Below are 17500 nucleotides of genomic sequence, written 5' to 3' on the forward strand. Positions count from 1 at the left end.
TGAGGGGTTATACGAAAGACGAAGACTTGAGCCAAGTTATAATACCATTCAAAATTTCATATAGGACTCAACCTTTCCCAATGAACAGCCACAAGAAAAAGTGCGCGACCTTCAGACAGATCTCCAGCACCCATGAAAAACTCCACTTCAATGCATGATCTAATTTCAATTTCATATTGGTACATATAACTTTTAAAAAAATTAGAAAAAGAAATGGATGAAGGGTTGGAAAATCCTACTCTTTTTTTTAATTTTATCTTCTGAAAGTATTAGATTTTAAAAATTAACGTTGATGATAACAGTATTGTCTTCAACAGATAAAAATATGCTTTCAACGATCGCTAAGAAATGAGCTAGCTTCTCATTATCATCGAATTCACTGCGAGATTGGTGATGTAACTTAGCATATTCACCTATGTTGTGTAGATTTCTTAATATTGATTTCTCGCATTGTCTCACATTTTGGGATGGCCCTGGCCTATTATACAGACTCCACTACTTTGACTGTTACTTTAAAATCCATCCACCGTAGGATTTTAAAATTAAAATTGATTTAGACAGGATTTGAACTCATCACATAATTGAAACAACATTAAAAACTACATGAAGGCGGCGAGCTGGCACACCGGGCGAAATGCTTAGCAGTATTTCGTCTGCCGTTATGTTCTGAGTTCTAATTCCGCCGAGGTCGACTTTGCCTTTCATCCTTTCGGGATCGATTAAATAAGTACCAGTTACACACTGGGGTCGATATAGTCGACTTAATCTCTTTGTCTGTCCTTGTTTGTTCTTTCTATGTTTAGCCCCTTGTCGGCAATAAATAAATAAACATTAAAAGCTACGTTTAATTTGTCACTCGAAACTTTTGCCACTCGCCGCTTTCAGAGTACGTAATATACAGCTTGTAGCTACTGCATGGCCGACTCAGTTAATATCTACTCTACTTCCACTTGCCCTCTTTTACACACACGCACGCACACACAATCTCTCTCTTTCTCACACACACACCACTACTGTTATCAGCAGGAAACCCGCCATAATTAAATTACCCAAGATCGCAAGAGTACAAGATCATTGGCACGCAGGTCAAAATGCTAAGCAGTATCCCTTCCGATCATTACATTGTGAGTTCACATTCCGCGAGGGTCAACTCTATCTTTTATCCTTCCGGAGTCGATAAAGCAAAGCACATATCATTGCTTGCCTCGTATCAACATTTCAAGCAATAAATTTAAAGTACTCAATGCATAAATAAAGTGTCTGCGTATTAAAAAAAATACTCTTTGCAGCCACGTAGCTTTGAGTTTAACCTCAATGCGTGGCTCCCTGGATATGAATTGTAATAATGCCCTGAACTGATCTATGTCAGCTGAGTGGATTCGATTGGCGGAAACAGCGATGGACTCTTCATGTACGTGAGTGTATATTTGTGTGTATATACATCTTTGTGCGTCCCCGCTTAACAACATGCGTTGATTTGTTTGCGTTCCTGTAAATCGGCACGAGAAATCAATATGAGTGTTGACAACATACCCGTTCGTATAAGGTCGGTTACTATTAGCGTAACTATGAATAAGTTTTATGACTTACTCCGGAAGGATATCAGATACTAAAGAGAGCCCATAAGTGGCTTATGCTAGGCCGGGTGTAGCTCCCTTGAGTAGCTCCGAAAGCTACATGTTGGACACCATCCTGATCATTGTATTATTTATTTAATGATTAGAAGAAGGAGAAGAAGATGATGATGATGATGATGATGATGATGATGAAGGAGGAGGAGAAGAAGAAGAAGAAGAAGAAGAAGAAGAAGAAGAAGAAGAAGAAGAAGAAGAAGAAGAAGAAGAAGAAGAAGAAGAAGAAGAGAAGAAGGAGAAAAAGAAGGAGAAAATGAAGAAAAAGAAGAAGAAGAAGAAGAATTAAAGACACCGCTATATAAATGTTTCTGCTATTTCAAGGAATTAAAGGCAAATTATGGATATGGGTCATATGTGCCTGTGTCGGGTACAGAAACGAAGATGTATGTGTGTGTGTGTGTCTGTAATTCGTGTGTGTATGTGAATAGGTAATTATTGGTGTATGTACGCTTGTAAATCTATATGTATATATATATAAGTACACACGTATCTAACACAACGATGCATGAAGAAGCAGTAAATTAAGAAAAAATCCTCATGTTGAAGAGTCGAATTAGCAAGAGAGAAACAGGAGAGTAAATATGTGTGTGTGTGTGTTTGAGAGGTGTATGTATCTGGGTGTGTGTGGGAGTGCAAAGGAAAGAATAAAGAAAGTTAAAGAAACAGTAGTAAAAAAATAATAAAAGAAGACGAGAGAGAGATTATGAGAGATTTATAAAGAGAGAGAGAGGTGAGTGTGAGAAAAACGACAAAGAGAGCGTATCAGGGTAGGTGAACATTAGGAGTAATGCCAAACGTATATTGGGTGAATAGATCAGTCTACATAGTGGGGGACTTGAACCGTAGCCGCCCCTTTCTCGTATCAAGTTCATCTACTTTAGAAATACTATTTGAATATCGACAGAAATACAGTAAATAAAAATAAAACAGAATAATAAATATATAAAAGGCTCCTTCAGTTCACGGGAAAAGGGCCCGCCAAGCAGAAAGGATTATGAGCGAATGTTGGAAATAAGTCTAAAGTGTTAACGGTGTAAATTTAACAAAATTACTACATATTTGCCCGACAATTTGTAAGAGTAAATGTGATGTGAGGAATACACACATTCCGCGGTTGTGTGTGTGTGTGTTACAATTTACTAATAGTCATGCGCCTGCACACACACACATACACACACACACACACACACATATATATATTTTTTCTTTTTTCTTTCTTTCTTTTTTAGTTTCAGCTCAGAGCTGCTGCCATGCTGATGCACCGCCAAATGCAAGTATAATTCCCGAATAAAAATCTGGCATATATATCCAGTGCACATCTTTTTGTTCAAGAATTGTGATTTTAGAGAAATATACGTATTTATGCGAGTGATAGTGTGTGTATTCTGCTGTTCCCCCTCCTTTTTTTCGCTTAACAGTGTAAAGTATTATTCATACCTCCTATACATTCATTCTGACCTGAGATAAGATGCCATGGTGTATTGAGAGAAGATTATTTCTTCAAGGTCACATTTCTAAAAGTATATGCACGCCTTTTAATGTAGGACGTAGAGACGATGAAGACAATCTACTGCATATTATTTGGGGCAATTTCTTTTCGTTAGCTTCCGCGTTAGAAACTACGGCCATTGGTGGAGGTACGCCTACTTGCTACCGATGGCTCTCAAAGAAGTTGAAATCTAGATTTAGCAATTTCATCAGTCGCTGCTGATGCATTTCAGTACCTTTTAGCACTGAATGTCTATAGAGGATGCATTCGCAAGACATATTTTTGTGGCTTTCTACTGTATCTCCGCGTTATATACTATTCTGATGACATACTATTCTGAACCAATACTGTCTCTGTCGCTAATAACGTGTGTGTGTGTGTGTAGTGGAGGTGTGCGGTTTGATGGCTAGGGTGTTGGACTCATGATTGTTGTTTCGATTCCAGGACCAGTAAACGCGTTGTGTTTTTGAGCAAAACACTTCATTTCACGTTGCTCGACAGAATGGCATCTCGTCCTGTTGGGGAATATATACGCCATTGAAACCGAGCAACCGGCCTTCATGAGCCTGGTATAGCTATATATAATATATATATATATATATATATATATATATATACATATATATGTGTGTGTGTGTGTGTGTGTGTGTGGTTTCCTTTCCTGGCATATATATATCACAATGGGAGAGAGAAGGGTGCAGAGAAGAAGTATTTAATAAATATAATAATGTTCCACATACAGAAAGGTATCTTAAATGGAACAACAAATATTACTAATATTTCTCGGAGGTGGTCATTAATTTATGTGTGAAGTAGTTGTAGTTGAGGGGGTAGTAGTGGTGGACAGAACAGGTCAAATTGACCAATTTGAAGAGAGATCTCCATAATTTCTCTAAAGTATTTAGCATCAAAATACCCTTAGAATGCAATCTTTCTTTCTCTCTCTCTCTCTCTCTCTCTCTCTCTCTCACACACACACACACACAACACACATATATCTAAAATGCTATTCATGCGCGCGCGCGTGGTGCTTGTGCGTGTCATGTGGTATCTGTTCGTCTTTTCGGTAAAACTATGAACGTTTATCTGTCTTTCAATCACATATGTGACAATGTTTACCTAGTATATGTTTGTGTGTGTGTGGGGGGGGGTGTACATAACTACATATACACACTATATTGATCGAAGGTCACATATCTAGAAAGAAAGTGTACACTCAATGGAATCCACTATAGTGTCTTCAAGTGCACAGTGTTTAATTTTTTCTCTATTGCCAAACCAAATGAACACAGACTTAAATTTCGCTGCCTTGAATACCGTATCCATGAATATCACATCCTAATATCTGTGACTGCATTTAGCAAAGTAGTAATATTTTTAAGTTGCTAGGAGTGGCTGTGTGGTAAGTAGCTTGCTTACCAACCACATGGTTTAGGGTTCAGTCCCACTACGTGGCACCTTGGGCAAGTGTCTTCTACTATAGCATCGGGCCGACCAAAGCCTAGCGAGTGGATTTGGTAGACGGAAACTGAAAGAAGCCCGTCGTATATATGTGTATATATGTACGTGTGTGTGTGTGTGTTTGTATGTCTGTTTGTCCCTCCAACATCGCTTGACAACCGATTCTGGTGTGTTTACTTAGCCCCTTAACTTAGCGGTTCGGCAAAAGAGACCGATAGAATAAGTACTAGGCTTACAAAGATTAAGTCCTGGGGTCGATTTGCTCGACTAAAGGTGGTGCTCCAGCATGGCCACAGTCAAATGCCTGAAACAAGTAAAAGAGTCTAGGAATCCGTATAATGTCCGAGGGTTTCTAGGTGCACCGTGGATATTTAGATCCAAATGCTATTCATAATATTATTTCGCTAACAAAATATGATGAACAGTAGTATTGCATATGTGTTTTAAACCTTATTACGTAATTTCATTCTGTTTTTATTACTGTTTTGACTTTCCAAACGAAGATTAACAATATTTCTTTTTTCTTTATTTGATCACCAGTGCGTCACGAAGTCAAAAAGAGAACGACTGCATAGGGATGATCTGATTTGGCTGCTATTTCTAATAATTAAGCCTTTGCGTAGAGGGTGCGTCACTGACTCTTTCGGCTCTGGTTTCTCTACTCATATGAACTGACGTTGTTTTCTTGTTATTTTTTTTTTTTACTTTTTAAATTTTTATTTCACATTTTGTTATTTTTCTATTTATCCCTTATTTTTTTCTTTAATTTTTTCTACCTGTTTCTGAAAAGTTCTGAAGCAGTTTTGACACTAATAAAACATGCCCCTTCAGCGTAAACTTTCCTGTAGAACATTTAAATCACCAAAAAAAAAGTAGCAATTTGTTCACCTAACAGCAGCAAATAACAAGTAGCACCAGTAGCGACAGCAGCAGCAGCAGGAATCTATTATATAAAGCAAAAGAAAGAACCAAATAAACTAGCCTAACCAAATTAGCCCAACACCTCGTCTCAAACCTTGAGCCAGCTTGATAAGGGCTTACGTCCTCTCTTTATAAATTGGATTTTGTTCTGATTCATAACATGAAAAATAACCAACAGATTAGATGGGGCGCTTGGCTAGGGTATATAATATTTACAGAAAGAAAAGAGACTGAGCGGAAAGATATGAAAGAGAGAGATGTGAACACACACACACAAAAACACCGAGAGGCAAAAGTATGTATGCATGTTGGTAATATATATCTACAAAAGCTTCTGAGTGGGATAGGATAGCTGGAAATCGTTCGGAAACTTGCATCGTATGTATGTATGTGAGTATATATATATATATATATATATATATATATATTATATATATATATATATATGTATATACAGGGGTTGGACAAAATTATGGAAACTCCTAGCATCATAGCATCATAATTTTGTAATATCTATAAAGCCGTCAAGAGCTTGTTTATTCTAATGTTTTTTGATTTATTATTAGTGTTGCTTAATATGTTTTGCTAAAGTGGCTGTTTCTTTTGAGATATCATCAGAAAAAGGTAATCAAAATTCATTAAAATGGCAGATCTATCGAACTTTCAAAGCGGTCAAATTGACGGTGCTCGTATAGCAGGCGCTAGCGTAACGAAAACAGCCGAAATATTTGGTGTATCAAGAAGTACTGCCTCGAAAGTAATGAGAGCTTTTGAGAAAGAGGGAAAAACCTCCTAATCGAAACAAAACTCTGGAAGAAAATCAAAACTTTCAGATAGGCACTGTCGGACTCTTATGCGAATTTTCAGAAAGGATCACGAAAGTACAGCTCACAAAATTACTGCAGAGTCATCCTTTACCATATTTTCAGCCACCGGCTGAGTATACGTGTGGAGACAGCCAAAAGAAGCATTTGACCCAGACTGCCTTCTTCCAACTGTTAAACATGGAGGGGTATCTGTGATGATTTGGGGTCGGCTATATCTTGAAAATCCACCGGCCCAATGTCTTCCTTTCGTGGCAGAATTAATAGTCAAGACTATTTAAGCATCTTATCTGATCAAATTCATCCTATGGTTGCGGAACTGTTTCCAGAGGGAAACGCAATCTTTCAGGATGATAATGCACCAATTCACACAGCAAGTTGTTACTGAATGGTACGAGGAACAGTCTAGTTGGACATCTTATCTGGCCATCACTGTCCTCAGATTTCAATATTATTCAAGGTTTATGGTGCATTTTAGAAAAACAAGGTGTCGATATCCTCTACCATCATCACTTCAAGAACTGGAGACTGTTTTAGCTGAAGAATGACCAAAAATTCCTCTGGAAACAATTCAATCTTTGTACGACTCCATACCTCGTATAATTCAAGCTATAATTACTGCTAAAGGAGGTCCTACCCCCTATTAAAATAAATTTGAAATTTTAAGGTGTTTCCATTATTTTGTCCAACCCCTGTATATATATATATATATGCACACACACACACACACACACACACACACACACTGATTTATCTAAACTTGCTGCTCTTATAAGGCTCCACCATACTTATTCACGACGTTGTTCTGAACACAGTGGCTGGAAAGGGGGCATTCCATTGGAGTGCTACAGTTACAATTCCCTACCCTTGAACAGGAGAGGGAGTTGGTTTCCTTTATACAACCCTGGCTAGAATGTCCATCCGAACTATGCGGCTAAATCCAATGCCATAGGCTTCCACAGGGCGTGTTTCACGGCATGCTTGTTTGTCTGTGGTACAAACTCCAAGGATATCAGCGGAGTTGTCAGTCCAGGCCACGGCGTCTGTGTGTGTGTTTGTGTGTGCACGCGCGCTCACATACGCAAAAATTATACTCGCATAAAAGTATGTATATGACAGTAGAAATAGATCGAAAACAAACGAGTTCAAAAAAGAAAAAAAAAAGAAAAGTAGAAGAAATTTAAAAATTTACCCACCCTAATATAAAAATAAATAGACAAAGAAATATATGGAAACTGATATATAATCGAGATAAATAATTTACGACTATCGTTGGTAACAGATTGTTTGAACTAACAGAGAAAATATTCCACAATAGGTCATATTCTTTTGAGAAACAAATAACAACTGAAAATATAGCAAACAAAACAAAAAAATGAAAAATGTTACTGACATAGCTTTCTGGTTAAGAAATTTGTTTCACATCCATGTAGTTGTAGACTTGTTCCTTTTATACAACACCTACACAAGAAATCCCATATTCAAAGAGCCTGGGCAAGTTGGGTCTTTGAGTTTATATTTTTTACGAAAGCTTTGTGAGTGAAGTTTTAGTTGAGGGAAACATGGCAAAAACCGACAGACACGCATGGCACACACATATACATACACACAGACAAACACACACACTTACGTGTTGTGTGGATCACACTAAATATTTCCAAGACTTGTCCTGTCTTTTCTTGTATATTTTTAGGTATGATATATCAGGAATAAATATGGTTGAATGATCATGTAGGGCCTCCTACGATAACTTGATGTTTCTTTCTAATCAGAAAGTTGTGATTTCAAGAAAAGATGGCTTCTATTTTTAACAAGGCAAGCCATTATATAGAGGCCATCCTACTGACTGGTCCCTCTTAATTGAAATATGAAGCTGCAATCGAGACTTTAAAAACGACTGGAACCCACCGGAAGAATCATATAAATAAAGGGTTATAAGATTCATGCTTAAGATTTTAATCGTACCTTCCATAGAACATGTACTAATTAAATGGCATATATATATATATATATATATATATATATATATATGCCATTTCGGCCACTGGTAATTTCCTTATTTTATTCGAACACATAAGACAGCTATTATGCTTCCTCCCCACAAAAAACCACCACGTGGATTCTGTTGAGACCAGTAAGAAACAAATATGAACTTTTTTTATTACACTTAACTTTTAAAAATATTTTTGATATGGTTCGTCTTTTCAAGAAGAACAGAAACATAAAATTTCTAAGAAAATTAAAATGTATCTTATAATATAGTGGCGCTTTCAAACTTCATTTTTATAAATAAATAAATATATATATATATATATATATATATATATATATACACACACACACCAGATTACTGGCATATATATCTTGCTTCACTCACTCAGAAGGTGATTGAGAAAAAATGTGTAACAGAGCATCACTGAACCCAGGAAAGAGCTTCCCTTGCAGCTAGTGCTGCCGGGCCTGCATGTTTTGTGTTAGCCTTGTCAGACTCCTGGAAGACTGCAGTCGATGTAGACAGGCTCCTTCAAGAGTTTGCCGAAACAAGATGAAATTAGAATATGCACTGATATCGCTAACACGTTACTATTATATCTTGTGAGGATCATAAACATTTAGGACATCAAGTCCAGCACGAAAATAAAGCAAGTCCCAAAAATCACGGTGCGCAACAACTTGGCCGTGTGACCTACTAGCAACAACAAACATGCCCCCTTAAATCACACCATACTAGTAGTGGTCCGCCCCAGGAGACGTTTTTACTGGAGCGGCAGTTTTGAGTCTGCTGGTTAAGCCTGTATAGTTTTAGGGACTTTGGGGAGCGGAAAACTCAAAAGCTGCCCCGGCACAATTATTCTAACTGTGCTATTGCAACATACTGTTTTAAAAGAAACACATTGGGCTCTGTTATACAGATATCTATTCCCTTACAAGTACTGAGTGTTCTTAACTAATTTTGCCACTGGCTGCACTAATAGGAACACTACGATGTAGGGGAGTTATATCAGTACTCCAGACACTTTTTAATGGTGAGTTGCCAATCAGGGTACAATCCGGATGAATCAGTCTAGTGAAATACGAAAGTGTGTTTGTTTGCTTGTGTCTGCATGGATACGCATGCGTGCTGAGTGTATATGTATGCGTATTTTGCTCACGTTAGCTGGTAAGTGGATTTGAATGAATAGTGAGACGTGTTTGTGCGAATGTGTGTGTGTATTTATGTATGTAGGTCGGCAAGTATGTATGCACGTATATGTGTGTGTTTGTAAATTAAGGCGAGGTAGTGTGACAGAGGTTTTGCTTCCCAAACATAGGGACTCAAGTTCTTGTCTCCACTGCGAGGCACTTTGGCCAAGTTTCTTTTACTATAGCCGAATAAAACCTTATGAGTGGACTTTGTAGATGGAAAGCGAAAGAAGCCCATCGTTTTATATGTATGTATGTATGTATGTATGCATATATGTATGCATGTATGTATGCATGTATGCATATATGTATGCATGTATGTATGTATGCATGTATGTATGCATGTATGTATGCATATATGTATGCATGTATGCATATATGTATGCATGTATGCATATATGCATGTGTTTGTGTTTATATATGTATGTTTATATGTATGTGTGTATTCATGTATGTGTTTGTGTATATGTATGTATGTATGTTTATATGTATGTATATGTTTGTGTATATGTATGTATGTTTATTTGTATGTATGCATGTTTATATGTATGTATGTATGTATGTATGAATGTATGTATGAATGTATGTAGTGTGTACACCTTCGCCTACTCATCAAGTGATGGCTTGAGCATCAACGTCATACAACTGATGTTCTTCACTCCCAGTCACCAAGGAATAACATTCTGGCTATGGGAAATCGTATATTTCATTTTCAATTAGCAGACGTTCGTGACTCCAGGGCCAAAAGTTTCGTGCATACCACTAATCAGACTTTCATTTATATATATATAAAGAAACACACGCACACTAGTTTATTAATCTTATTATGGTAGTGAAGACACGAGCCCGTATTATAACAACTGCCTGAGGAATAGCCACATGAAACTGAGTAACAGTTCGTGAAGTTTTTTCAGCTTTAATAAAATAGTATCTTACTGTATCAACTTGTGTACATTACATATATCCTACATCATATATATATTATATACATATATCCTACATTACATAAGATACCCTACATTATATATATCCTACAAGCAATCGGTAGTAAAAATATTAAGCATCATGTCAATAAGAACCTACAGTATATATCTTTATCAAGGTTAATACAAACCTCAAAAACACGATAATTAATTTTTTAATACCTTAATATATATGTATATGAGTGAGCGTGTGATATACATACGTATTTACATCTATATGGTGGAGCGAGCGTGTGCGCGTGCTTGCTTCTGTGTGCGCAATACCAAATGGAAATTAATTTTTTTTTAATGTTTGAGAAGATATAACAATAATAATAATAATAATAATAATAATAATAATAATAATAATAATAATAATAATAATAATAATAATAATAATAATAATAATAATAATAAGGCATAAGAAAGAGAGAAGTGTTCAGAAAGAGACTTGTAAATTAAGCAATGCAACGAATAGCAACAGGCTGGCGTGCAGACATGCAACTAAAAAATACGATTTTTTTTTAAATTAGTTTTATTTTTGATTTTTTTTTTGGCTTTGTGTGATTTTGCACGAGTTGATAGATAAACAAAATGAATAATAAAAAGAATTATATAAATTAAAATTAACAGTTGACATCTGCAGCACAAAGAACGTCTACGCATGCACTCGATGAACCGGTGGGCAAACATAAACACACATATAAACACATGTAAACAAACACACACACACCCATATATATATATATATATATATGTGTGTGTGTGTGTATATATGTATGTATACACAAACACACATACACGTATATATATATATTTACATATACAAACATATAAATATATATGCATGTATGCATACAAACATACATATTTATTTAATACTTAGGCCCTTTTTACTTATATATAAATATATTATATATGTGTGATGATCATATATATATATATGTATATATATGTATATATATATATATGTATATATATGTATGTTTCTTAAATGGCTTATAAACACCTTCCACGTTGCAATATGTATGTATATATACTATATATATATATATATATATATATATAGACCACACAACGTTTACATAAGCTCCAAACCCACAAAGTTTCCTTGTAATCAAAAGCAAGGACACAGAATGAAGTACATAATTCCAGAGAAACTGACAACAAAACAGCTGCGTTGAAGTACTTGTGTCTCATACTTCCCGCCAAAACCAGAACATAGTAAGGAAGGAAATTGTTGGCGAATGAACCGTACATAAAAGAGAGATGGACAAATAGTTGTGTAAGGCTTGCATAATATGAACCTGTGTTAAAAAGTCAAATATTCTTCTAGCAAAAGGTCCAACGAGACTCAAACATACTATGTATATCTGATATATAATATATATATATATTATATGTGTGTGTGGTGTGTGTGTGTATGTATATGCATGTATTCTACAGAACATCTCAAAGCTAGGCACTCGGAAAAAGAAACAATACCAATGTAAGTGATCCCCCCACACACATAACGAATGTGTGTGTGTGTGCGTGTGTCTGTGTGTGATCCTTTACTTGTTCCACTCATTGGTTTGCGGCTATGCTGAGCACAGGTGTTAAAGGGTTAAATCGAACGAAGCGGTCCCAGTCTAGTACATGTTTTATCGGTTACTTGCACTGAAGCGCTAAGTTATGGAGACGTAAACAAACCCACTTCGGTTCTCAAGTAGTGATAGGAGACAAACACAAGCATAAAACACGCACATTGAACTACACACACACACACACACCACACACACACACACACACATTCGGTACGAATTTAAAATAGAAAACACTCGTCCAAGGGGTCAGGCAATGGGAATGAACTCGGAACCATGTGGTTGAAGAACAAACTGTGTGTTTTTATGTCAGTGCGTGTACGTGTCTGCCCGGGGGCCAGCGCGTCCATTTATGTATGTATATATGTGAGATAGGAATAAATAGATACACACACACACACACACTATACTGTATGAATATAAACTGAATATGTGAAAAATGGCATTTAGTTATAAGGTTTCCATGCAACACAACGTGTAAGACCAAGCAACTCGTAAACACTCACACAAGGACATTATAGGAAATTACAAATAGAAAATAAAGAAAAGTACAAACCAAAACACAAACGTTTGGATGATAAAGAAGAAAATTGTGACACTCTCATAGCTAAGAAAACAAAAAGCATTTCACTAAACGCAAACAACACATAAGAAATCAAAAGTGCATTGTGGATGTGTGTATACATATATTGTCATAAAAATTCATACAAGCCTAAACGGAGACATACATAAACAATCATTCATAGTTTCACATATACATATGTGCGTTCACCAGCACATACACATATTATTTATATGTATGTAGTATGCATATATATATATATATATATATGTATATATATGTATATATGGTGTATATATATATGTATATATATATTTATATATATATATGTGTGTATATATATATGTATATATATATTTATATATATATATATATGTGTGTAATATATATAGTATATATATATATATATATTATATATAGATATATATATATTTATATTATATATATATGTGTTGATATATATTGTATTATATAATTTATATATATATATATATATATATTTTTAATATATATATATATATATATATATTTATATATAATATATATATATATAGATATATATATGTATATATATATATTATTATGTATATATATAATATATATATATATATTGTATCTATATAATATATATGTATATATATATATATATATGATATATATATTATATGTATATTATATATATATAATGTATATATATATATATATATATGTTATGTATATATATATATATGTGTATATATATACTCAAACACCACCCGCCCACACATACACACAAGCAAATGTACAAGTATGCACGCATGACCAAAAATAAGTATAGATGTACACATATAAACATGCAAATGTATATATCTGTGTGTGTGGGTGTATGTATGTGTGTGTACATACACACACATACATTGAGATAGATACAGAAATGTATGCACAAAAATACACAAATAAAAATCTGTGTACACGCATACATTTCCACATGTATATTTGTGTAAGTATATATATATATAATATATATATATGTGTGTGTATAAGCATATATCTATATCTACATAAATGTATGTACACACTCCCACACAATACACATATGTCTACACACGTTATACATATATAGATAAATATATATATATATATATATATATATATATATATATATATATACACATTCACACACGTGCAGATTTCTTCATACAGACGCATATGTTTGTATGTGTATACATTCATGTATATATCTATCTGTGTATGTATATATATATACATTAATATGTAACAGTGCATATATACATATGTGTATTTATATGTATTCTTAAACATTCATAAATAAATGAAGAGATAAATAGATAGGTAGATATGTATATAGAGAGAGATAAGGAGATGCACACACATAATTATATAGAAACATACATGCTTATACAGTAAATATATGTTAACTGATATTCGTGCTTAACAAGAGGCATTATATATATATATACATATATATATATATACATACATATATATTTATATATATTTATATATATATATATACACACAAACACATACATGTGTGTGAGTGTATGTGTGCATGGGTATGCGCGGACATATCTATATTTATTTATGCCCACATACACACACATAAAGATAATTTTTGTAGAATTGAAATATTATAAGAGAAATCAAAGAGATAAAGTGTTAGTAAGAAAAAGTAAGAAAAAAGAACAAAATTTGCATACGTTGTTTTTTTTTTTACTCTTTTAGACAATTCAACATTCAATGAGAAATGACAACAACACAAGCCAGAAAAAAAAAAAAAAGGTATATTCCAATAAAATTCTAAAATTAACTGCACCAACTTTCCAACACCATTCTGTTCACAAAACCATTCAACAGACATTTCAAACATTTCTCTCATCAGAAGAATTGAAAAAGAAATTTGAACACAAATTTCTTGAACAAAATTCTTCTACCTACAAATGTTTTTATATACTTCATCTAAAACATATCCTTAATCACACACGCACACGTATGTATGTGTGTCTATATATATATTTGCATACATATATATATATATTTGCATACATACATATATATATTTATATTTGCATACATACATATATATATATATATATATATTATACTATATATATATCATAGACTATATATACTATATATATATATATATAATAATATATACATATATATATATATATATATATATATATATATATATATATTATATATATATATATATATGGATGTGAGTGTGTGTGTGTTTGAGTGTATACACACAAAAATCTATATTTCCAACCATTTAAAATAGAAATTACATGGCATAGGAAATGAAAGAATTTTTACTCTTCCCCCCACCCCACCATCTCCTCTCTCTCTCTCTCTCTCTCTCTCTCTCTCTCTCTCATTTCCTTCTCATTCTCTCTTGCTATCCCAACAACATTTTTATTTCTTTTGGTGTCACAGAAATATGAAGAAAACACTAATTGCCTTTAAAATTGTTATACATACATATATTGCTGCATATGTATAGAAGTATACACACTCGCACACACATACATATATATATTTAAATTTATATACACTTGTATACACACGCACACACATATATATATATATGCATATATATACACGAGTATTCACATATGTGTGCGTAAATATACAAGTGTATATATATAAATATACATATATGTATGTGTGTATGTATGTATTATATGCATGAGTATGCTCGTGGTGTATGACCGAAAACACATGTACTTATATGTGTTAAAACTAAACTGGTATAGATACACACACATTTGTACAAATATAAAATATATATACACACACGCAAAAACTCACACAAATGTACGTTCATGCATACAGTAAAAAAAGGGGGGGATGAGGTAAAGATTTCAGTTGACATTTCATTGATGTTTATATTCAGACATGCAAGTGAGTGCTTACTTACATCCCTATTTTTATAGACAAGCTTACATACATAAAGGAGGGGGGTGGGGCGGGGGGAAATGGTCTCTAATTGTGTTTCATCACAAGTGTATATACTCACTCATGTTATATGATAGCGACTGTCGTCCGAGTACTAAAAAACAAATGAACGGTAGATACAGATATATTATAATCATCATCAATATTATCATTATTATTATCATTTTTATTACTATTATTAGTAGTAGTATTATTATCATCATCATCATCGTTATTTTATTATGGTATCATTTTTTAAAATATTTATTATTATCATCATTGTTATCATTAACATTTACCATTATTCAGAGAAGGTTTTTAAAAGAAAATGGCACTAAATTGTTAAAACACATATTATATTATTTCCATACATACAAACTTCTAAAAAAAACAGAAATGGACTATTAATTTTCATTTTTTTTATAAAGGAAATTATAAGATATAGACAAATTTACTAAAGGTGATATTTTTGAAAAAATTTCTTATTCAAAAGCAATGTGGACTAATGCTAAATAAACATTAAAACCTTAAGTGCTAGAATTTTAGAACTGAGGTAGCAATTTTGGTACAAGATTTATTGGAAGAGATGTTAGTTTTCTTTCTGAAATTTTAAACCTAAATAGCACCTAGTTTATGTTTACACTCACAAACACACAAATCCCCCCTCTCTCTGTCTATATATATGTATATATATATATATATATATATATATATATGTATGTATATATATATATATATATGTAATATATTTATATATATACACCTATATGTATATGCATATACATGTGTATATATAAATATATATTTACATATATACATATATATACACATTTATATGTGTGCAAATATATATATGTATATATATCCAAATATATATATTTACATACAAAAATTAAAAGAAAATAGAGATTTACGATGGACATTTTAATTTATTAACAATATTATAATTATAATAATACATATATCAGCATATACATGTGTATATATGTACATATACATAGGTGTATATATATATATATATATGTGCAGATATATACCTGTATATATGTATCTATATGGTACTTGTCGATCACTTCCTGTACCTACACCTTAGAACCCTCAAGACATCTAATGTGGCTTTTTAAACCAGGCAATGTTTTCAAAAAGAAACCCGCATAGACTGCACATAGTATTTGGACCACCAAGAGCTGCAGTTAAGTTCTGATCTTTGTGGACCTTCTACATATATGTACATATGTATATATATAGATAAATATACATACATACATATATTTACATATATATATATATATATATATATATATATTTATGTATATACATACATATATAGGTATAAATATATACATACACAATATATATAATACATATGTGTATTATATATAGATAGATAGATACCTGTGTGCATATACATTTATATATATATGTACATGCATATATATACATATATGTATATATATATATGTTATGCATATATTACATATATGTATATATATATATGTATATGCATATATACATATATACACATATATATATATACATATATATGTACATACATATATATATATACGTACATACATAATATATACGTACAACACATATATATATATATATATATACATGCATATATGTGTATATTTATATGTATTTATATGTATACGTATATATATTTATATATATACACACATATATTATATATATATATATACATTATTTACACTAGACGAACATTTGTTCTTATCGGGTTTTTGTTAACACAACGTTTCAACTGATGTACCCTCCAGAACAAACAGGTGTCTTGGGGAATTTTCGAACATGGGTTCTCATTCCTATGGTATTTTCCGATGTTGTTGCTGTTATTATTATTATTATTATTATTATATTTCAGGTCACTCCCTGGAATCGAACTCGGAATCTTGTGGTTGGTAGTCTGAGCTCTTA

The 17500-nt window shown here is 32.8% G+C and overlaps 1 protein-coding gene across 12 annotated transcripts in view; it reads right to left on the bottom strand.

Moving 5' to 3' along the window:
* The window catches only part of LOC115213424 (paired box protein Pax-5-like), a 548017-nt gene that overhangs the window by 167556 nt on the left and 362961 nt on the right, over positions 1 to 17500 (bottom strand). For 8 of the 12 annotated variants that reach the window (XM_036503614.1, XM_036503613.1, XM_036503612.1 and 5 more), the window contains one exon: positions 15645 to 15677. The exons of the other annotated variants lie outside the window; for them this stretch is intronic. In XM_036503614.1, the coding sequence (XP_036359507.1) occupies positions 15645 to 15677 (33 nt within the window). The remainder of the gene's footprint in view (positions 1 to 15644; positions 15678 to 17500) is intronic. 12 annotated transcript variants of the gene reach the window in all.

This window comes from Octopus sinensis, linkage group LG6 (assembly GCF_006345805.1).
Source record: "Octopus sinensis linkage group LG6, ASM634580v1, whole genome shotgun sequence".
Taxonomy (NCBI): Eukaryota; Metazoa; Mollusca; class Cephalopoda; order Octopoda; family Octopodidae; genus Octopus; species Octopus sinensis.